Source organism: Callorhinus ursinus, unplaced genomic scaffold (genome assembly GCF_003265705.2).
Source record: "Callorhinus ursinus isolate GAN/ISIS: 27379988/994484 unplaced genomic scaffold, GSC_fseal_2.0 scaffold33, whole genome shotgun sequence".
NCBI classification, from domain to species: domain Eukaryota; kingdom Metazoa; phylum Chordata; class Mammalia; order Carnivora; family Otariidae; genus Callorhinus; species Callorhinus ursinus.
In genome coordinates, this window is record NW_027397095.1 from 1,437,530 (window position 1) to 1,461,885 (window position 24,356).

General features: G+C 41.3%; 1 protein-coding gene and 1 long non-coding RNA gene across 2 annotated transcripts in view; one reads left to right on the forward strand and one right to left on the reverse strand.

The window, feature by feature from the left end:
• The window catches only part of GPC3 (glypican 3), a 403,812-nt gene that overhangs the window by 212,124 nt on the left and 167,332 nt on the right, over window positions 1–24,356 (forward strand). The window contains exon 3 of the mRNA XM_025852524.2: window positions 1,377–2,071. Coding sequence (XP_025708309.1) covers window positions 1,377–2,071 — 695 coding nt within the window. The remainder of the gene's footprint in view (window positions 1–1,376; window positions 2,072–24,356) is intronic.
• LOC141370361 (uncharacterized) lies at window positions 2,011–9,536 on the reverse strand. The gene is made up of 3 exons (XR_012374343.1): window positions 9,400–9,536; window positions 8,201–8,267; window positions 2,011–2,143 (listed from the first exon to the last, which is right to left on the reverse strand). It is a non-coding gene; the product is annotated as an uncharacterized lncRNA (long non-coding RNA).

Genomic DNA, 24,356 nt, shown 5'->3' on the forward strand with positions numbered 1-24,356 from the left:
GATTAACTTTCTTGAGTGGGCTTGGAAGCCCAGTAGAATTACACTGGCATCTGCTCACCATTGCTGGGCATGTCATAAGCCCAAGGGAAGAATCTAGCAAGCGTGTTCTACCTTGTGAGGGATCTGGGGCAGATGGTGGTGGCACAACCTAGAGCTCACTTCTGCCACAGATGACTGCGATATTGGACTAAGTGATCCCAAGGAGCTGGTGGAGTACAGTCTCTCTAGTAGTCTTAAAGTAGTAATAATTTGATTTTTCAAGGCTCATGAATTGGCATCATTTAGACTACATCTGTCATGGACCTTTGCACTTTGGAAGGAAACAAAAGTACTAAGTTCATTTTAAATGTCTCAGGATACTTGGTTATTTTTGTTTGTTGTTAAGCTGTCTTATTTCTTGAAAAACCTATCATTATGGTTATTTTCCTTTCCTTCATATAAATGTGGAACTCTGATTATTTGGGATAATTTGTGTCTTGAGTGTTTCAGTTTGGAGAAAATGAGATGATGACATTACTACTTTCTTTCTCAAACCAATGACACTAATTGGGCCTTATGCCAGGGGGTAGGGGCAGCAGATGTAATCTTGAATTCATAGTCTCTGTAGAATAGATAAGGCTTCCAAGCCAATTGGAAGCCAAACTTTACCAAGGAAGCTCAGCAGTCATCCTTCCAGATGTTTGGTTTGCAAATACCAGAGGTGTTATTTGCAATATCAAATGTATAGATAAGTGCATGGATTGTTTTTTTTTTTTTCCATTCAGATACCCATTTGGGGGATACATTTCATTTTCAGGTCTGACAATCTGTCAGAGAGCTCCCTTTAAAGTTATCTTGAGAAAATCTACCAAAAATGATTAAATTCGTGATAGTTTTTATACTCGGCTAAGACCTTGCCTCTCCTCTGGGGCTGAACGGGCTTAAAACTGTTATGTGAATTTATATGGTAGTATATGGTTTGTTGCCAAATATTTATCTCTGTCTAAAAATGAAATGTCTTGAAATACATTTTCTTTTTAACTGAATAAATCAATGAGAGAAAGAGAAATAACTTCTCATTTAGGCAATTTTTAATCGATATTCTCGTGAGAGGCCGAAATGTTAACCGAATCCTGGCTTTTGTCATTTGAAATACAATTTGTGTGTTTAAGAATTTATGTGCACATCAGGGTTTGGACTTCATGTTCAGAAAGGAAAATTGATTTATAGGAGCAAACAACCGCAGGAGTAGAGGTAATGCTGGAAATGAATATGAGTCAATTATTTAAGGCAAATGGGACTTTAATCACCACAGCAATAGAGAAATCTCAAATTCAGTTGCACCCTGTGTTTTCAAGCTTTAATCTCTGGGCATTTCTGTATCTCTTATTTTGCAGAGGCCTTTGAAATTGTTGTTCGCCATGCCAAGAACTACACCAACGCCATGTTCAAGAACAACTATCCGAGCCTGACCCCACAAGCTTTTGAGTTTGTGGGTGAATTTTTCACCGACGTGTCTCTCTACATCCTGGGCTCTGACATCAACGTGGATGACATGGTCAATGAATTGTTTGACAGCCTGTTTCCTGTCATCTACACCCAGCTCATGAACCCTGGCCTGCCTGAGTCGGCCTTAGACATCAATGAGTGCCTCCGAGGGGCAAGGCGTGACCTGAAAGTATTTGGGAATTTCCCCAAGCTTATCATGACCCAGGTTTCCAAGTCACTGCAGGTCACTAGGATCTTCCTCCAGGCCCTGAATCTCGGAATTGAGGTGATCAACACAACTGATCACCTGAAGTTCAGTAAAGACTGTGGCCGAATGCTCACCAGAATGTGGTACTGCTCCTACTGCCAGGGACTGATGATGGTCAAGCCTTGTGGTGGCTACTGCAACGTGGTCATGCAAGGCTGTATGGCAGGTGTGGTGGAGATTGACAAGTACTGGAGAGAATACATTCTGTCTCTGGAAGAACTGGTGAATGGCATGTACAGGATCTATGACATGGAGAATGTCTTGCTTGGTCTCTTTTCGACAATTCACGACTCCATCCAATATGTCCAGAAGAACGGAGGAAAGCTGACCACCACGGTGAGTACTGGTCTGCAGTTTTCTAAGGAATTGGGTCCTGTTGAGGTGGGGCAGTCTGGCCAGCATCGGGTGCTGAGAGAGAGAAGTGAGGGTAAGATCAGGGGGTAGGCAGAGATGGTAGAGGGACTGAATGATCTCATGGAGCTAGGCAGCACATTAAGACCACAGACTATGGATGGGGCGCCTGGGTGGCTCAGTTGGATAAGGGTCTGACTCTTGATTTTGGCTCAAGTCATGATCTCATGGGTCATGGGATCAAGTCCTGCATTGGGAACCTGATCTCAGCAGGGAGTCTGCTTGAGATTCTCTCCCTCTGCCCCTCGTTCTGCTTGTGCAAGCTCTCTCTCTCTCTGTCTCCTCCCCTCTCTTTAAGATAAATAAAGAAATCTTCCAAAAAAAAAAAAAAAAGACCACAGGCTATGGAGTCATAATGCCTGGCTTGAATTTTAGCTCCACCTACTTAACTGCTGTGAGACCTTGGGTGAATCATCTTATCTTTATGAGCCTCATATTGCTGATTCATAAAATAAGGCTAAAAAGAATATCTTCTTCATAGGGAATAACATGTGTTAAAGCATTTGGCATGTGTGTGGTCCATGGTAAGTCTTCAGTAAATATTAGCTATCATTCCCATTGTTGTTAGTCATTGTAATCCTCCTGACAACACTGTGAGGTGGGTATAATTATCTCCATTTCATAAATGAGGAAACTGAAGCTCAGTGAAACTAACTCACCCCGGGGCACCCAGCTTTAGTTAGTGGAAGAGCCATGATCCAGAAATGGATCAGGTTTCCCTTTAATTATGTTATCACCAGTTTTTCTGATTGTGATTTCACGCTCATGCTCTTAATCGCGTATATCACATTACCCTTTTGGGTAGTGCCTTTAAACACAGGAGGCCCAGCCAGAACCCACTAACTCAACCTACACAAGAACAGAGGTGAGGCAAAGCATCTGCGTGCTCCAGCTGTTGTTTTCGCAGCCTTGGTTATACCAGTCTACCCCTGATGGGCTTTGTGATGGGGGCAGGACAGTTCTGTTAATGGGGCAGCAGTTGGCTTGGTTTCAGCCACACTGCACCTGCTGAGCTAGAGTGCACACATTCAGAACCACAGGAAACACCCACTTTCCAGCGCAGAGCAGAACCCACGACAAAGAGCTACCAGCAGATCCCATGAAGGTGGTCGTGACTGATCCCTGAATGCTGCCAGCTTTGTAGACAGAGGTGGCAAAATCATATACTACACTACCGTTGTTGAGCTCCAGCCACATTCCAGGTGCTCTGCTGGCCAGTTCACATATTATTTCACAGCAGTCCACAAGATAGGTCCTAATAATGTCCCCATTTTACACAGGGGGAAATGAAGCTTAAAGAGGTTCAATACCTTGTGCAAGGTCTCAAAGCTGTTAAGTGGAGGTGGGGGAATCTGTGATTCAGACCCAGGCTGGGCTGGCTTGGTTGACACAGACTCTTAGCGTTTACACAGTGCAACTGCTGTGTACTCAGAGCCATTGCTTACCCGGAATGTGGAGGGCAGATTGGGCCATTTAGTCTGGCTTTAAACTCGGGAAATACAAAGCGATGGGGGTAATTGGTTTCTTTGGTGAGTTAAATTAGGAAGGAGGATAGAAATGGTGCAAGCGGCAGCATGGCTACTCACGGAGCTGTTCTAATTGCCCCATTCACAATGTTAGCCATTTAAAACACATTTACTGAGAAAATATTTTATAGTAAAATGAACAGAAATGTCCTATCTAACGATAGTGTTCTTCAGTGGCTAATTATTCCCTTGACTGCTTTATAATTTGAGGCCAGATTCTGGGGACTTCTACAAAAGTAAATCTCATGGAACTAGAAAAATGAGAAGTCGATGTGTTTGTGAGTTCCCCCACCTGATAGTGATTGAGGGCCCACTATGTGTCAGACACAAAGCAAGGGTGCCAGGGGTGTGGAGGTGTCTTTAATGAGAGGGAAAATGAGGAGACAATATTAAAGACAGGGTATGGGGATGTTTAAATGTTGCCTCTGATATTGGTCACTTCACGGCAACATAATGAATCTTGAAAACATGTGTTCTCCTCTGGTGCTTCTAAACACAAAAAATAGGGTGGGGAACTGGTAAGGGGTTAAGGGCACTGTTTTGATGGGGCTCTAGGTGTAAAGGCTTATTTAGTAAACATTTATTAAGCATCTGCTTTGTTCATGGCACTTTGCCAGGTGCTGGGTATTCATAGTTACCCAAGACATAGTTCTTGAGTCTTACAAAGGTCAGTCTAGTTGACAGACAGATGTGTAGCTGAATAAATTTCACCATAGTGGACATTTCACCATAATGTGAATGTTGGAAGGGCCATGAGAGATTAGCTAGTCCAATCCCATTGATCTACAAATGAAGAAATACAGTTCAGGGAGGCTTGCCCAAAGTTATATAATTAATGGAAGAGCCCAAAAGACTAGAATCCAAGGTCTTCTGCGGCTTCAGTCTGGTGCTTCTCTTAACTACCATGCTGGTCTGTCTCCCATTAGACTCCCCACTTTCATTCTAAAAGCTCCATTAGGATTTTGCAAAGACATCATGAACTTAAATTGGATAGCTATTTCAGGGTGCCAGACCTGCTATATTTTAGGTGCATACGTGTGTGTGTGTGCATGTGCGTGCACGCATGTGCGCATGTGCCCACATGCACGCTCATGCAAGAGGGCGTACATTTCATGTCATTATCATTCAGGAAGAAAGGCCTTGGCTGTCAAGAGGTGCTCAGTGATGCAGTCCCTTTCTGTTTTGGCCATTAAGGGCCTGATTGCTCCCAGCTCCCAGCTGGTTATGAGAGCGTGAAGTCTGCCTTCCCCAGGGAATGCCTGAACTAGAACAGAAAGCATATGTAAACTCTGCCTTGTTACTGTTTTATGACCACCAACTCTAAGTAATATATCCCAAATGGTGGGGGTGGGGGAATCATTGGCCAGGTGTGATCCAGCCCATACTCTGTACAGGCCAGAAGGGGGCTGGGCCATTTATGGGGGTGGTGAGGGGAAGTGAGGGTTGGGGAGACTGCAGAAGTCTATTCATGTTAACAACCCCACAGAATGCCCCAGAGCGAAAGCTGATTTAAAACTAAAGCATTAATGAGGTTCTGCTGTAGCACCCTCACCTTCCTGTTGTGATAAAATGTAAAATCCTGCCAGTCCGTCCTGTTTGAGGTTAAGTTGTGGTGAGAGACCTCTTTGAAAATATGCTCTTTCTGAGTTCTGATGAGACCACCTTTTTAGCCAGCTATATGCCATGCCGTAAGTCCTGCCATACCGGGACTTTGCTCCTTGCTTTGGTGGCTTCTATCTTCCCCAGATTATGAAGGACATTTTGGTCTTCTAAGTGAACCAGGCACTATTAAAGTTTTGTAAGTACAGCCTGTTAGTGCTTTCATTTTCCCTAAGATAGTTTTCACTTCTTCCACCTACCCAGTGGAGGCATGCGAGTGAATGTCGGGGGTGTTCCTCACTGGCAGCTCTCCTGGAGGTGGTAAACATCTGGTTCCTAAACTGGGCTCATCATTGCTATCCCCCGTGGAACATGTTAAACAGACTCCTGAAGTCTAACCCCGGGGCTTCTGATACCACAGGTCTGTGGAGAAGCTGGAGAATTAGCCATAGAATTTGTCAGTTTAAAAGTACCCTCAATTGATTCTGATACTCCTTTGGGAACAAATCCAGCCACCTTGTTTTGAAGATAAGGTAAGGCCCAGAGATTGGGAGTGAATGACAGTTAATGGCAATGCTAGGATCTCTAATTTCTCATCTATAAAATGGGATTGATATATGGAAATGAATTGAAATGATAGGTACAAAGTACCTGGCAGAGTTCAAGGCACATGGCAGGTGCTCGCTTAAACCCGGTCTAGTACGTTTTCTGCTACATTTTTCTAAGTGCCAAATGGACAATGAGTTCTTCTTAAACTTATTTTTTCTTAGATTTTATTTAGTTTTTTGACAGAGAGATAGAGCACAAGTAGGCAGAGAGGCAGGCAGAGGGAGAGAGAGAAGCAGGCTCCCCGCTGAGCAGGGAGCCCGACATGGGGCTCGATCCCAGGACCTTGGGATCATGACCGGAGCCGAAGGCAGCCACTTAACCAACTGAGCCACCGAGGTGCCCCTTAAACTTATTTTTTAAGTGCCAGGACATTTCATGTCATGTTTGTCCAAAGAGGTGACTAAAATATTGTGTGAAAATGTGTGTGTGTGTGCACGTGTGTGTGAGAGAGACAGAGAGGCACAGAGACTGAGCGAGATTGAGAAAGAAGAGGGAGGAAAGAAAGGGAAGGAGAGAAAATTTGTGCTGAGATGTCCAAGAAGGTTTAAATGATGGGACTGTAAATAGATCCATCTTGACTCTTTATCTACATTTGTGAACTAGGTTAAATATCATGGCCCCAAGTGAGTACTGAGCAGGTTTTTAATAGTATTTGGGTGAGAGCATCACTGTTAAATTTATCAGCACATTATTGAATTCCACGTCTTACACCTTGAAGCAAATACAAATATGTACAGTCATTAGTACGTGTGTTTTCAACATTGTTGTCGCACCACAGCCCCATTGTCAAAGGCGACAGCCTTCTTTTAAAAATGCAATTGTTTTTATTTGGAAACCATTTTGATTGTCATCACCACATACCAGTGTATGGATTAGAGGCATAACCACTGTGCGTTTCCTACCCATTGATTAAATGATTAATAAGCAACAGTTTGGATGTTTACTGCTCTCCCAGAAAGTTTCCCAAAAGTCTCTCTGATTTCATTTACTTCCTGTACCCCCCACAGTCGTTGCTCACATATCCTCATGCGGCTGTTTGCCCTGTCAGTTTCCCATTTGTACTCATGTACTTTCTTTATTGATTCATCTCAGAGTTTCTCGGCATTAGTTCCTCCTCTCCCACAAGTTCATTACCTTGGCTTGTTATATGCTTCACTGAACGGTGGGCAAAATTGCAACCTTTCCTACCACCACTCCTCCCGGTCTTTCCTCGCTGTGATATTTATTTTAGCATGATCTGAAATAGGACTGATTTCAGGGAACATTAATGAGTGCTCATTGCAGAAGCACCACGATAGACACCAGGAGCCACAAGGAGTGGTAGAAAGATGACCGTGACCATGTCGCCGTGCTCAGGGGTCACTTGGCTAGCAGGTAGCCAAGCTAACACCTAAAGCCAGACCTGTTGGACTCCAAAGCTCATGCTTTTAACCATCACTCTATGGCTCTCTCAAATACTTCACCTCTGTCTTCACCAGAATCTCCATTCCCTGAACAGAGGCTAACTCGGTGTTTACCATCTTGTTTAATATCCTGTCTTACTCTCCGCTGTTTTTCCAGCTGCACAATCAGGGTTTGAATTCATTCTCCCTCCTTGGAGACTCTTGCTATGGTTTTTCCCAATGAAGGACCAAAAGACACGAGATTTTTAGTCTTCATAACACTTAAAGGCACAGAGAAGTTGCTTGGGGAATGAGGACTGTTTGTGCAGGTGATCAAAGAGCCAGTCACGCATTGAAATGACTTTGCCTAGAATCTACGTGAGCAGTGCCAGTGGTGAGGAATAGCTTATTTTTCCATGGCAATGTTTGGAATCTGCCCATTAGACCAACAGATGGTTTTTAATGCATTTGCCTTTGATTCTGCCCCTTCCTGGTACATCCGGGTCTCCATTATGGAGTTTCCTCAGCAGGAACATTGAGTACTGAGAACCTAACCTACTCCGGTATCCAAGTACATCCATTTCCTTTGCTAGAATTTCTGAAGATACCTGCAGCGAAGTCAGTATTTATGTGTGCTAGGAAGCTCTGGGGAAGATTCTCTGTTGATCCTCAACAATAATTCACTCTATCGAATTCTTATATTTTGCTCTCTGTGTGAGTGACTGTAACTCATCAGAATTTCCAAGATGAGCCCTCCCTTCATCTCTGCTTTGAAGGCTGAGGTTAGAATGTCAGAATGTCAGTGTTTCTCTCCTTGTGCTATCACTTTGGACTTTCATTTTTTAGTCTCCGATAGAGATACCTTGTCTGAATTCATACAAGCTGTTTTCAGTACAAAGTGGTTTCAAAGGGATAAAAACAAGTAAATGACTCACTACCTAATTAGTGTCCGCCGGTCAGCATCTAGAACTGTGGTAAGCAGCATCATTTGCATGAGGTCCATTTCTGGAAAGACAAAAATGTTTATAGGCTGCCATTCTTTCTTCACTCACAATAAAAATAGCTTTAGTGGGTCCCATGGGGGGAAATACATAGTTTTTAAACATAGATTACCTACTTATTGAAGAGAAACGTACAAAGGAAAAAATTGGTACCACTTTTAGGCACTAAATGTTAATTTCAGGGCGCGTTTCAAACGGTGGTCACACTGGGGAAGCTTTTATACATGCTTCATCCTGAAATTATATATATTATGGCTCATATTAGGAAATTAGGCGGGCCCTTCACGAATCTAGAATTACTCACCTTTACCTTGGCAAGAAGTGGCAGCGTGATTACCAGTTGTCCTCTGTGTTCTGAATCTTTAGAAATAAGTTTTTTCTTTCTGTGGTCTGTGGACTGATGTCACAAGACCATGTCCTCAGGAACTGTGAAAGATCAGAGATCTGTACCCTAATTACAAGCTAACACGTTCGTTGGCCACACAGTTTCATGGATGCTGGTTAAAGACACGAGACTCCCTGGCTCAGAGATGAGGGACAGTTTATTTCTCACAGCAGTGGTAGCCAGAGCATCTGCATCTGTGCCAGACCCCCGAGCCCCGATTCCCATGGGGTAAGGCAAACGGGGCCAGATGGCTACCGCACCCCCAGTGAGCTGCATTACAGGAGCAGAGCCTTGAGTTTCTGGAACTCAAATCTTTGACAACAGGTAGTGAGCCTGCCTGCTCTTCTCTCTGAAGGTAGGCACTGTCTCTGTCTTCCAAGGCTGTCCACTCTTCAAGGGTACTGGAAAAAGAGCGTGGGGAGAAAGTGCCTATGTGTCCACGACAGGCAGAAACCCAGGAGACCCATGGAAAATTGGCCAACAACACAGGATCCCCCAAACTTGGGCAAAAGTCCACAAAGATCACCCCATGACTGGATCTTCCAAGAATCTCTGTGCCCCCACCATTAGCCGTGAGGGGAGTCCGAAATGATTCTTCTGTGTTGAGTGGCCAGGGCATGGGAGCACAGTGAGAGCAGCCTTGACCCTGGGGAGGGCAGGCAAGCCCCTGCATGCTTGCTGTCTCCATCACACACTGAAGCATCCCCAGGAAACCTGGAGTCATGTACACGCGCGATTCCCCTCCCCGTACCTGGAATAAGGTTCCTCTCGGCAAGGGGAGCATGACACCATTCAGGCACAGTAGCACCACTGGTGACCTTGGCTCTCTTGCCCCCTGGCGCCTGGGCATTCTGCTACCTTGCTCAGGTCTCCGGCGACAAGTGCTTTCTACTGGGACTGTTTTGGAGCAGGCAGTCTCCCCGCCCCCACCCGGAAAATTGAAAACCTATTTGAACACCACAGAAGCACGTTGAAATGAAGTTACCCTGCAGCACAGCAATTTCCTCGGGTGGGGGCGGTTATAAACTTGCCATGATCAAGTGCGTCACAAAAAGGGCAAAGACGACGGACTTTGGGGCAGATTTCTTCTAGCACATTGCCGCTTTTGGAAGGTAAACTACAAAACTGCATGACCCACAGCTGGCACAATTTTCTGAGTGCTGATACTGGGCATAGACTGGGGCTCACAGTTCACTGCTCCTTTCTTTGTGTGGGGGGGGAATGCTAATAGGGGAAGACAACTAACCTCTGTTTTGGTGAAAGTACAGACTTCTTAATGTCCTTTTAAAATGTCCCTTTGGGGAATGGGGCTCAGAATTCATCAGACTTCTCCCAAGCAATGCTGGAAGGGGCATGAAGGATCTTATTGGGGTGATGGAATGTTCTAAAACTGGTCTGTGGCGATGGTGGCACAACTTAAGTCAATTTAATAAAAATCATTAAATCGTACACTTGGCATGGGAGAATTGTACGAATCCAAAAATACGCCTCAATAACATTGTAAAAAAAAGATTTCATAAAATAAAACGCTGTGGAGTTAATATATAAAGCACTTCAAATACAGCAATGTATAAGCACATTATAAAACAGCTAGTAAAACAATACTTGTATAAATATTAACCATATCATTCAAATAAATTACTTTATAAAGTAAAACAGAAACAAACAAAAGCAAATTCTGGAAGCTAGAAGACAAAAAAAATGTCCCTTTGGGAAGGGTATAACCCAGCAAGGGTGCTTTCATATTTCATATGGGGGTGGGGGTGTGCAGGGGGGTTGATGCTGTCTTCTTATTACCCAGTTCAAATCCTTTCGGAAGAATATTCAGAAAGCGAATTAATTTTTCCTTTTTTCGTTCCACTCAGAATGCCTGAAACAGATAAAGTAGGAAATGGAGTCATTATATTTGGGCGCTGTCTATTATCATTTACTGACTGAGAATCTATCTAAGCCTTGCTGCTTTTTGCAGATAATTAATTTTGTTCCTAAATGTAGGAAAGAGTGATTGTAATCAGTATGTTTGTACTTTCAGCCACAAATAGAGCCCATCAAAGATATGCAGTACAAATAAACCTCATAAAATATGCAGCCCGAGCACTGCTTGAAGTTAATGTGCTGTCTTTTTTTTTTTAAAGAAAAAAATTATATGTATGATTTTTGAAAGTTGTTCTTGGTATTCTTATGTAGTTAATAGATGAACTCCTCTTTCTCTAACTCAAGCCCACACTCTGAATTATTTTTATCATGAAATCTCATAAACTCAAGCTCAAGGGGACTTTGATTTGGCATGGAAATCAATTCATCAACATACACATATTTCTGAGATCTGGGTGTGCGTTTCTCTTATGCTTCTAGAAAATTATGAATAATCAGATCGAAGTTTGAGGTTCAGGTTCATGGGATGAAACCCAAGAGCATGGTTATTTGTGAAGGACTCCCTCTAAACTCTTTAGAAAGACTTTTTGTACTTTTTTTTCCTGGCCGCCCACACCAGCATCTGTTCTAAGCCTGTCCCTTGTCCCTCTCCTTCACAATTGTACCTTGCTTGGTGTCTTGTTCATTTAGGCCCTGTAGTTGGTTGAAAATGGTGTTTAATCATGGTTCTGTCATCCTGGGAAGCACATTTCTGCTTCTGCTGATTCTCTAATGTGTTCCCTCTCTTGAGAAGTAAACTCACTTCACTTAGCAAAATTATATATCATCAGAAAACACTTCAAAAAGGTTATCAAGGGCGGAGATCTTAGTCCCTGTGGCGCAGGTAGAGGGGAAATATTTAAGTGTATGTGGGACCTTTTCATGCTTCTACAATTGCCCACTGTGCAAAATAACATCAGGCCAGGAATCAGAATAGGGATGTGGGGTCTCCGCCTTGTGCGGCCCCAGGAAGTGGCCTGGGAAAAGTGAGTTAGTCTGTGCAGTAAAGAAGATCGTGACCATGAGTGTGATCACGGAGCACTTGCCATGTGCCACACACAGTTCTAAGCTCTTTACATGAACAGACACATTTGATGCATACGACAATCTGGATTAGGAAGGAATTCTCAGGGCTATTTTCCAGGTTAAAGAACGGAGGCAGGGAGAGTTGAAAGTGGGTGCCAGCCACAAGGCTGCTTCAGTGGCTCTCTCCACTGCCAGGGCTCCCGAGGCTCACCTCTTGCCCGGGACCAGACCCAGTCTCAGACTATGTAGACGGAGCCTGGCTCCTGCTGCAAGAGGGTGCTGGCTGACTCGGTGGAAGTGTGGCAGGAGGGAGAGCTAGGACGTTGCTAAGGGGCTCACATCCCTGCCTGCTCGCTCAGTTCTAATTCTTCATGTTTCCTCCACGTGGCCTTGAGAATAGCATGGAAACTTCCAATGGGCTTAGCTTTTTCTTCTCTGCTCTTCCTCATACTCGTGTTAATCCTAATTAGATTTTTCTAAATCTGCTTGGAGCTCAGACTTCCCCCAGGATCAAGGGCTATTCCATTTTTTATCTTTTCTTAAAAAAAAATCCGTTCTTGATGAGCTTAGGTTGAAAATATACTTTAAAAAATATATGGCGCCTCCATTTCCCCCCTTTCAGATCAGAAATCCAAAGAATAGTGAAAAATACCAAGCGCTGTGGTTTTCTTATTCTGCATTAAAACCCTGCAATGATCCCTTTTCAAACATGGAAGGAGTTCTGTGATAACTGTTTCTGATTTACTCCAATGTCCCATTCGCCTTAAATTCTTCATGTAAATGAATGGTCTTCTTCACTGTAGCAAACTTCTAGTAGATTTTTTTTTTTTACAATTATGAACACTTCAAATCACCTTTGAACAGTATCTTCACAAGTTTCCTAGACATAAAGTACTCTACACAAAAGAAGACACTCAATTAGTGTCCTTACTCTGATTAAAAATAAAGCAATAATTGTGATAAATTGGCATAATCAAACTTGACAGAAAGAAGGTATAGAAGACATGTTACATCTCCTTCCAGTATGAAAAGGATGTTAACAAGCTCCAGATCACAGAGGGTGGAAGAAGACACACTGGTGGAAACATTTCCCTCACACATCTGTGTTTATCAAGTTTTAAAGTCTGTTTCCTCCCCGACCATTTCTTCTGAATCTGTAATCCATTGATTGCAACAAAATTAATGCATAACTCAAACTGCTCTGCTGTGAAAAGCCCCATTCAGAATTGTCTTGGCTCTGGTTATCATTGACCAAAGAGTCCTCGAGATACCAGGAACAATAAATTACAATGAACATCCATTTTTAATAGCACCATAAGAGATTTTTAAGAGCTAAGCTCTTGAGATGGAAAGCAGAGTCAATACCCTGCACAGGAATGGGTCAGCTTGGTGTTGCAAGGAGCAGAGTAAGAAAAGGTTGTGTAGTAGAAAGAACATGGGCTTCAAGGGTTAAGATGTAAATCTCTGCTCAGCCATTCTTTATCTTAGTGACCCTGGCCATAGTGCATCTTCTTCTCCCTGAAACTTCACTGCTTTATCTGTAGAATGGGGATACAAATGCCAAACTCTGGGGGGATGCCTGGGTGGCTCAGTGAGTTAAGCCTCCGACTCTTGATTTCGGCTCAGGTCATGATCTCGGGGTTGTGAACAGAATCTGCTTGAGACTCTCTACCTCCCTCTCCTTCTGCCCCCCCCCACCACTCACTCTCTCTCTCTCTCTCTCTCTCTCTCTCTCTCTCTCAAATAAATAAATAAAAAAAATCTTTTTAAAAAAAGCCAACCTCTGAGAACCACTATGAAAACTGGCAATAATGCCTGGTGCACAGTAGCACCATCAGGTCTGACATGTAACACGATCTGTCTCCTATGCCTCTTCTTTCTAAGTCTTCCCTCACATGGGGTGGTTCATCTCTGTGGTCCTCTCGTTAGCCATACCAGCACCGATAAATATTTACCGAGCTCCTGTGGCAAAAACCCTATGCCTGGGACGGGCAGCACAATTATCAACAAGCCATGTCAAGAAGCTAAACCAGTTGGGTTGCAGCAGAATTTCTGGATTCTTTGCCTAATGTTAGGGTGGCTGTTTGAGGTGAGGCTGCTCATCTGGGTACTCCATGTTCATCCTAAAGACGTGATGCTCCTACTGATCTTTGCACTCACAGCTTGGTGTGGCCTTGAGCAGGTTCATTTGGCCTGAGTGGTTGTAGGCCTCTGCTTCCATTGGCCCAACCCTGCTACTGAAAATCATGTTCTGCCAGATGTTCAGGTGACTTGATTCCCAGCCAGGCAGGACAAGTTGAGCACACAAGTTTGCTAGCTGCTCACAGTGGGCTTCATAGAAGACTCATGAATAAAGGGCAATGTGATATATCTAGATTCCCGATGGGGATTTTGAGCATTTATCTTCTTTTGCTCGGGTTTAGTGCTGAAATCCTTGGGAGGGGAGGGAGGACTCAAGCTGTGTTTATGGCTCCTTTGTTTTCGAGTGTGTGTGGTGCAGTATAATGCTAAATTGCTTTTACTGTGTACCACTGTTAAATGATGATTAAATTTAGGTTGACATAAAAATGAACAGATATCTATTATATATCTTTGGAATAATTTAATGATACCCCCTTGTTTGAGATCATATCCTTTTATTAAATCCCTAAATTTCCTTGTCTGTTCTTATCCATCTTGCCCACTCAGAGTCTCTTCCCCCTTTATAATGATTGGCAGCCACCTTTCTGATCCCAGGGATTGGGTTATCACTCTATTTCTTTTGATGGAAGGAAAGAGGAGGAAGCAAAGGGAGTTTGGGGAAATAAAAGGAAGATGGGAAATGAATCAGACCATTTAGAAATGTTTTTTTTTTCTAGGTACGTGTCCTCTGCAGGTTTTTGCTTAATATAATCATTGCCCCAGTCAAACTAGCACAATACAGATAAGTCACAAATTTCAGATTTGAAAAATACAGAAAAATACAGGGACATCTGGCTGGCTCAGTCGGTAGAGCATGTGACTCTTGACTTCAGGGTCGTGAGTTCAAGCCCCCTGTTGGGTGTAGAGATGACTTAAGGAAATAAAAAAAGTACAGAAAAATACAATATATCTCAACTGATTTACTTGCCATTCTCTTAAACCAAGCATCAGTTTTAGTGTGTGAGGCTACCATTCTCCTCCCCTCATCCCTACTAAACAATTTCTTACGTGGAGTAGGTGTTTCGTTCTTCTCTTAAATCAAGCTAAAGGGGAATGGAGTTTCTGCTTGGGATAATGAGGAGCCATTAAGAGTACAGAGAAGATGAATCTCCACCCACAAAATCAGAAGTATAAGAAGAAGTACATTTATTATTATTATTTTCTTGCTTTCTCTTTTTAAATGATAGACTCTTTTTAGAGCACTTTTAGGTTCACAGCAAAACTGAGCAGAAAGTACCGAGTTCCCATGGACCTCCTGCCTCCACATCCCCCAAAGTCCATGGTTTACATTAGGGATCACTCTTAGTATTATAAATTCTATCAGTTTGACAAATGTATAGTGAGGCATTATAATATCATACAGAGGCTTTTCACTGCCCTAAAAATCCTGTGTTCTGCCTGTTCATCCCTCCCTCCTCTCTAACCTGTAGCAACCACTGATTTTTTTTTACTGTCTTTTGGTTTTTCCTTTTCCCGGATGTTATATAGTTGGAATCATACGGTATGAAGCCTTTTTAGATTGGCTTCTTTCACTAAGTACTATGCATTTCAAGGTTCCTCCATGCCTTTTCATGGTTTTGCAGCTCATTTTTTTTCTAATGCCGAATAATATCCCATTGTCTGGAGCATCTTTTATTTTTAAATCAATTTAATTTCAACTCCAAATCTTTATTCCCATTGGGTTAGTGGTAAATCCCCCCTCATTACTTTTTTAAAAAAACAGCTTTGTTGAGATAGAATTCATATAGAACACATTCACCACATATAACCACTGAACTGTACACTTTAAATGGGTAAATTGGTGAATATATTCACCATGGAGTTGTGCATCTATCACCAAAGTCAATATTAGAAGAGTTTTAGCATTCCAAAAGAAACTCTGTACCAGATAGCTGCCACTTCCCATTTTGCATTCCCCTGCTCCTGGCGACTGCTAATTTACTTTCTCTCTCTCTGGATTTGCCTATTCTGAACACTTCATATAAATGGAATCCTACAATATATGGCTTTTTGTGTCTGGCCTCTTTCACTTAACATAATGTTTTCGAGGGCCATCCATGTCGTAGCATGTATGAGTATTTCATTCCTTTTTGTGGCTGAATAACATTCCATCCTATGGATAGACCACATTTTGTTTATCCATTATCAGCTGATGGACATTTGAATTGTTTCCATTTCTTGGTTATTATTCATAGTGCTGCTAAAATCATTCATGCACAACTCTTCGTGTGGATATATATTTTCATTTCTCTTGGAAATATACCTAAGAATGGAATTGTGGGTCATATGGTAACTCTAGGTTTAACCTTTTGAGGAATTGCCAAACCATTTCCCAAAGCAGCTGAACCATTTTACTTTTCCCACCAGCAATATATGAGGGTTCCGGTTTCTACACATCCTCACCAGCAATTGCTATTATCTGTCTTTTTTTTATTATAGCCATCCTAGCGGATTTGAAGTGGTATCTCATTGCAGTTTCAGTTTGTGTTTCTCTAATGACAAATGACGTTGAGTAATTTTCATGTGCTTATTGGCTAGAGATGTATATCTTCTTTGCTGAAAGGACTATTGAGATTCTTTCCTAAATTTTTAATCAGGTTTATGTCATTTCATTGTTGAATTGTAAGCATTATTTATATATGTTGAATACTAGACCTTTATCAGATATGTGATTTGCAAGTATTTTCTTCCATATGGTGGGGTGACTTTTCACTTTCCTAATAATGTTCTTTAAGACATAAATGTTTATGATTTTGATGAAGTCCAATTTATCTGTTTTTGTGTATAGGGCATATCTAAGAAACCATTGTCTAATTCAAACTCGTGAAGATTTATACCTATGGTTTCTTCTGTGAATTTGTTTTTAAAGATTTTATGTATTTATTTGAGAGAGAGAATGAGATAGAGAGAGCATGAGGGGGGAGGGTCAGAGGGAGAAGCAGACCCCCTGCTGAGCAGGGAGCCCGATGCGGGACTCGATCCCGGGACTCCAGGATCATGACCTGAGCCGAAGGCAGTCGCTTAACCAACTGAGCCACCCAGGCGCCCCTCTTCTATGGATTTTTATAGATTTAGCTCTTATACATAGGTCTATAATCAATTTTGAGTTAATTTTATACATTTAATGTGAGGTAGAGGTGCAACTTTGTTGTGGATACCCAGTTACATTTAATGTGAGGTAGAGGTGCAAATTTGTTGTGGATACCCAGTTGTCCCAGCTCCATTTGTTGAAAACAGTAGTGTTCTTTCCCCATTGAGTGGTCTTGGCACCTTTGTCAAAGTGAATAGACCATAAATGTATGGGTTTATTTCCGGACTCTCAGTTCTATTCCATTGATCTGTATGTTTATCATTATGACAGTACCATGCTGTTTTGATTACTCTTGCTTTGTAGTAAATTATAAAACTGTGAAGTGTGAGTCTTCCTACTTTGTCGTCTTCCAGATTGTTTTGGCTATTTGGAATCCCTTGTAATTCCATTTCAATTACACAAGCAGCTTGACCATTTCTACAAAGAACTCAGCTGGGATTTTGATAAGGATTGCATTAAATCTGTAGATCGTTTGGGGGGAATATTGCCAGCTTAGCAATATTAAGTCTTCTGATCTATGAACATGGACTGTCTTTACATTTATTTAGGTCTTCTTTAATTTTTTTCATGGTTGTTTTGTAGTTTTCAGTATACAAGTTTTGCACTTCTTTTGTTAAATTTATTCCTAATATCATAGTTTTGTTATTGTAAATGGAATTGTTTTCTTTTTTTAAAAGGTTTTATTTATTTATTTGAGAGAGAGAGAGAGAGAGAGAAAGCACAAGCAGGGGAAGAGGGAGAGAGAGAGGGAGAAGCAGGCTCCCTGCTGAGCAGAGAGCCCAACCCAGGGCTCGATCCCAGGACCCAGAGATCATGACTTGAGCCGAAGGCAGATGCTTAACTAACTGAGCCACCCAGGTGCTCCTGGAATTGTTTTCTTAATTTAATTTTTGCATAGTTCATTACTTGAGTATAGAAATACAACTGGTTTTTGTATATTGATGTTGCACCTGGTAGCACTGCTGAACTCATTTATTGATTTTAATAGTTTTGTTTTATTTTGTTTTGTTTAGTCCTTGATGTTTTCTGTATATAAGATCATGTCATCTGTAAATACAGATGGTTTTATTTCTTCTTTTCCAATCTAGATGCCTATTATTTCTTTTCCTTTCCCATCCATCCCTCCCTTCCTCCTTTCTCTCTCTCTTTCTTATTCTCTTTCTTTCTTTATTTCATTCATTCATTTTTCTTCCTCTTGCTGTCTTTCTTTCTTGCCTCATTACTCTGGCTTATACCTCCAGTACACTGTTGAACAGAAATGGCAAGAATGGACATCTTACTTCAAATGTCCTTTTCCTAATATTGGAGGAAAATTCTTCTGTCTTTCCCCATTAAATATAGTGTTAGCTGTGGGTTTTCCCTAAATGCCCTTTATTAACTTGAGGAAGTTCCCTTGTATTCCTGGTTTGTTGAATACTTTTATTATCAAAGTATGCTGGATTTTGTCCAATTCCTCTTCTGCATCTAGTTTATTTCTCCTTCCAATCCAATTTTGTATGTGTTCTTTATTCTATTAATATAATAATTATATTGATGACCAGATGTTAAACTACTCTTGTATTCCTGGGATAAAGCTCACTTGGTCATGGTGTATGATCCTCTTTATACATTCCTGGATTTAGTTGGCTAGTATTTTGTTGAGGATTTTTGTATTGATATTCATAAGAGATTCTGGTCTGTAGTTTTCTTGTAGTCTTTGTCTGGTTTTGGTATCAGGATTTAATACTAGCCTCATAGAATGAGTTGAGATGTGTTCCCTCCTCTGTTATTTTTGGAAGAGTTAGATAAGGATTGGCATTAATTCTTCTTTAAGTGTTCAGTAGAATTTGCCAGTAAGGCCATCTGGTCCTGGGTTTTTCTTTGTGGAAAGATTTAAATTGCTAATTCTATCTCTTTATTTGTTTTAAGTTCATTCACATTTTCTATTTCTTTCTGAGTCAGTTAAGGTAGTCATTTTAGGAATTGTCCGTTTCATCTATGTTATATAATTTGTTGGCGTTTACTTTTTTTAGTATTCCCTTAAAATTCTTTTGATTTATATAAGGCTGGTAGTAATATCCCTTCTTTCATTCCTAATTATAGTAATTTGAGTCTTTTTTTTGTCTCAGTCGGTCTAACTAAAAGTTTATTAATCTTGTAGACTTTTCATAAAAAGAAAATTCTTTTTCTATTCTTGATTCCACTATTTCTGTTGCAATGTACTATTTTCTTCCTTCTTCTTGGTTTATTTTTAATGTGCTCTTCTTTTTCTGGTGTTATAAGGTGACAGTTTAGGCTATTGATTTGAGATCTTTTTTCCCCCCCAAAATAGTTGTCTACAGCTATAAATTTCCCTCTATGTGTTGCTTTAGCTGCATCCCATATGTGCTAGTATATTTTCATTTTCATTAATATCAAAGTATTTTATCATATTCCTTGTGATTTCTTATTTGACCCTTTCATGCTTAGGGTCTTAGAGACTACATATTAACCAGTGTATTGTTTAATTTTCACATATGTGGTTACTTAGGAGTGTGTGGTTTAATTTCCATATATACGTAGATTTCCTATATTTCTTTCTGTTATTTCTTATTTGATTCCATAGTGGTTGGAAAACATACTTGGTATGATTTCAATCCTTATTCACTTATTGAGGCTTGTTTTATGGTCTAACATATGATCTGTCCTGGAGAATGTTCCATGTGCAGTTGAGAAGAATGTGTATTTTGCTGTCATAGGGTGCAGTATTCTATAGATGTCTGTTAGGTCTTTTTGGTTTATAGTGTTGTTCAAGTCTTCTGTTTCCTTGTTGATGTTCTGTCTAGTTTTTTTTAATCCACTACTAAAAGTGAGATATTGAAATCTCCAACTATTATTGCTGAATTGTTTATTTCTTCCTCCAGTTTTGTCAGTTTTTGCTTCATGTATTTTGGGGCTCTATTTAGATGCATATGTTTATAAATGTTCTATCGTTCTGATGGATTGACCCTTTTATCAGTATAAAATGGTCCTCTTTATCTCATAATATTTTTGATCTAATGTTCATTTTTTTCTGATATTTCTATAGCCACTTCTGCTTTCTTATGTTTACTATTTGCATAGTATATCTTTTTCAATTATTTTACTTTCAATCCATTTGTATCTTTGAATCTAAAATATGTCTCCTGTAGATAGCATATAGTTGCATATATTTTTTTTATCCAAGCTGACAGTTTCTCTTTTGACTGGGGTGTCTAATCCATTTGTATTTAATTACAGATGGTGTCTGACTTAGGATGGTTTGACTTACGATTTTTCAACTTTATGATGGTGTGACAGTGATACGCAGTCAGTAGAAACCTTACTTCAAATTTTGAATTTTGCTCTTTTCCTGGGCTAGCAATATGTGATACTCTCTTATGATGCTGGGCCACGGCACTGAACTCCCAGTCAGCCACACGATCATGAGGGCAAATAACCAAAACACTGACAAGCATTCTGTCCCCATACAACCATTCTATTTTTCACTTTAAGTGCTGTATTCATGAGATATTTACCACTTGATTATAAAATAGGCGTTGTGTTAGATGATTTTGCCCAACTGCAGGCTCACGTAAGTGTTCTGAGCACATTTAAGGGAGTCTAGGCTAAGCTATGATGTTGGGTAGGTTTGCTGTGTTCAGTGCATTTTCGACTTAATATATTTTCAACTTATGATAGGTTTATCAGGATGTAACCCTATCACAAGTGGAGGAAGATGTGTACTGATATGGTTAAATTTACACCTGCCATTTTATGCTTTGTTCTCTATAGACGGCATATCTTTTTGTGCCTCTATTTCTCCTTTGCTGTTTTCTTTTCCCTTAAGTGATTATTTTCTGGTGTATTGTTTTAATCCCTTTAAAGATTTTTTCCCCACTATTCTTTGGTTATTTTCTTAGTAGTTGTTCTAGGAGTTACAGGACACAGCATGACCTAGAATCTACTTCAGATTTTTACTAATTTAATTTCAGCGAGGTACAGATATAATGGTCCTTTGGTTTTCCTCAAATGCGCTGTCCACTCCAGTGGCCAAATAACTGTCTACTTATTTTCCTAGAGTTTGAAGATGATCTGTTATGTTGGAATGGGGCCCGGGGTAGTTCTTTACCATCAGTTCTGCCAACTGATTCTGACTCTCGTTTCGCAGCTATCCGCTTTTCTTTTGCTCAACCTTCATGGAATTCTAACTTGCCTCTCTCCCTACAATCCAACATACTTTATGCTTTCTTTTGGCCACATTGTATGTCACTGTGACATCCAGGTTAGTACTGTTCAATAGAAATATAATTCAAGTCACATATGTAAGTTAAAATTTTTTTATTTTTATTTACTTTTTTTAAGATTTTATTTATTTATTTGACACAGAGAGAGAGACAGTGAGAGCGGGAACACAAGCAGGGGGAGTGGGAGAGGGAGAAGCAGGCTTCCTGCGGAACAGGGAGCCCGATTGTGGGGCCAATCCCAGGACCCTGGGATCATGACCTGAGCCGAAGGCAGACGCTTAACCATCTGAGCCACACAGGCGCCCCTAAAATTTTTTAAAACCACGTTCAGTGGTGCCTGGGTGACCCAATTGGTGAAGCGTCCAGACTCCTGGTTTTGGCTCAGGTCCTGATCTCAGGGTCGTGAGCTGGAGCCCCTCCTCAGGCTCTGTGCTCAGGGGGGAGTCTGCTAGTCTGCTTAAAAATTCTCTCCCCCTGCCCCTCCCCACACTCCTTCTCTCTCTAAAATAAATAAATAAACCTTTTTAAAAACCCACATTTAAAAAGTAGGAAGAAATAGGTGAGATTAATATTTTTATTTCACCCAATATGTTCAAAAATTAACGTTTTGGCATGTAATCAATATTTTTTGAATTGTTAATGGGATATTTTATGTTCTTTTTTTTAAGATTTTATTTATTTATTTGAGAGAGAGAGAATGAGAGATAGGGAGCACGAGAGGGAAGAGGGTCAGAGGGAGAAGCAGACTCCCCACTGAGCAGGGAGCCCGATGCGGGACTCGATCCCGGGACTCCAGGATCATGACCTGAGCCGAAGGCAGTCGCTTAACCAACTGAGCCACCCAGGCGCCCCTTATGTTCTTTTTTTATCACAACTTGGACTAGTCACATTTCATGTGCTCAATGGCCACGTGATATAGATTGGACCCTGCAGTTCCAACCTCCCCTTTGGGAAGGAATTCATAGGGCTGTGCTGTAAAGTGTATCTGAATTTCCTTGCAGTACTGACAATGGCAGTCCCTTCCCAGAAAAGCCACTTTCTACAAATATAACTAACTGCCCTTCTATCTGCCCTGCTGAGAAATGCCCACAAGCAAAAGGAAATAATGCAAAGTGTGTGTGGTCTAATATGCAACTGCCCATCCAGAGCACATTTTCAGGCAATCAAAAATTAATTTATGGGAACTAGTTAATATTTCAGTTAATGGTAGTAGTTTTTCATATCTGTAGGGAATACAGGGTAGAAGTTCAAAAGCTCTTTCAGATTTGCCATGGGAACTCTTGATACCAACAGCCTGGGGTGGATCACCTCCAAAGGACTGAACCAGAGGCCCAAGGAAGGGGAAATCTACAGAGACTGGGGAAATTTGAGCCCTCCAGAAACCTCTCCCTCCTGAACAGTGTATTTTTTCTTTTTTTGGCTAGAGATTAGGAGGTGGTAAGATGAGTGGAGCCATCTATACGTCTGCCCCAGTCTCTCCCTGTATCATTTTATCTGATTAGACTCATCATAAGGATGATTAAAGGTTTCTCATTACTAGCAAATTGCTTATTCTCACCTTACCTTTGCTCTTTAAGGAAGAGTTACCACTTGCTCATCCAATTCTTAATTTTTCTTAGCCACTCAATTCCATGCCTACCCTGTTTGCTTAAGATTGGGGACAGTCCAGCTGGACTAATCGAAGCCTCTGACTTCTTGTAAAGTTATGCGTGCTCTCTGCTCTCATCCGTTTCCTCAATGTTGCTTTCTACCTGTTACTCTCTGGCTTTGACAGTAAGTGGCTTAGGATTTAATTTCTCTTTTTTGCAAAATCCACAGCCTACCATTCAAACTCTTTGCCCGGATGCTCCTTTCCTCTTGCCCAGATTCTGGGATCAGGTCCCTGAGCTCATGGTTTCTAGACCCTTATCTGGGTCCCTAAAGCTTGTGGCCTGATTCTGTGGGTAGATCTAAATTACCTGCCTGATTCCCTTCTCTTAATACAGCATCTAGATTTCCCTGGCGAGAGTATTAGCCAGAAACCCTACCCCACACCCACCACAGCCGACTCTCCTGGGCCCTGGCCTTGGATTTCAAAGTGACAGTAGAAGAGGAAGAAAGAAATACTCATTGAATGCCACTTTCAAGGCCATGTCCAACGTTCAAGAAGCAGCAAGTGAAGACATCTGTTTGAGGAGCCTTCCTCTGCAGAATGGAAGAGGCTACTGGATAAAAAAAGAAAGCAAATCTATCTGCCGGGCAGCTAGGAAGCCTTAACCTAGACAGGGCAGACATTTCCTTGTTTTATCGTTTCAAGCCAGAATGGGGAGGTTTAGTTGGTAGAATGTGACAGACAAGCCAGCAAGGGAGAAAAGGGAGGGTTAGAAGCATAGCCAACTAAGCAAAGGCAATATGGTTGCCTGTTGTAACATCTGCAAGTTCTAGGATCAAAGGAAGAAATCCATAAATACTTCAAGATGTTTGCTTTGTACTGTTTAGCTAATGGCCAAATGAAACATCAACTTATAGGGGAAAGTGAAACACTTAAGTGTCCAAATGTAGACAAATAGTCCGGCTTAGCACATGCCCACATGCCCATAAAAGAAGACCATAAGAGCCTGGAACTTCATTCTTGGGATCGGCCTCATGGCATTTTTGTCACGCGGGGTTCTCCTGTCAGCAGCGCCCCGGCCAGTAGCCTCCCAAATCACAAGCTCCCCTTAATGGTCTGTTCTGAAAAATATCTTAAGGAAACACTGACCTTGGGTTAGACCTTTGTTTCTGTTATCAAAGCCTCTCCATCTCTGATTCTGGAAAACATTCTCCCTTTTCTTGGTCTCTCCTTCTCCTTAACCTTGTCACGTAGGTCATGTAAAGTTTTTTTTTTTTTAATCAATTTTTTGATTTACGTTTAGAGAATGCTACCTTTGGAGTGGCCCTCAAAGACCTAGTCTAGCCTCCTCAGTTTGAAGCCGAGAGCACTCAGGCATATGACTTGAGGCAAAGGATTTGCTGAAGATGAACCAGTTAATGCCAAACCAGGGTAAAACCTATGGCTTCCGACAAACAGGCCGGTATTCTTTCTGCTGTACCATTCATTTCTTTGATGTGACATAGTGACTATGCTTCTAAGGTTTGCTTTTAGGATTATTCTATCTTCTTCTGCCTTTTACAGAAAGATTCAAACTGGCATCGAAGATGCTCCTTGATTTTCTTTGCTTTTTGATTTTCGGATCTCTAGAAATCACAATAGGTGCATAATTAGTTTGGATTTCAATGCACAGAGTATTATGA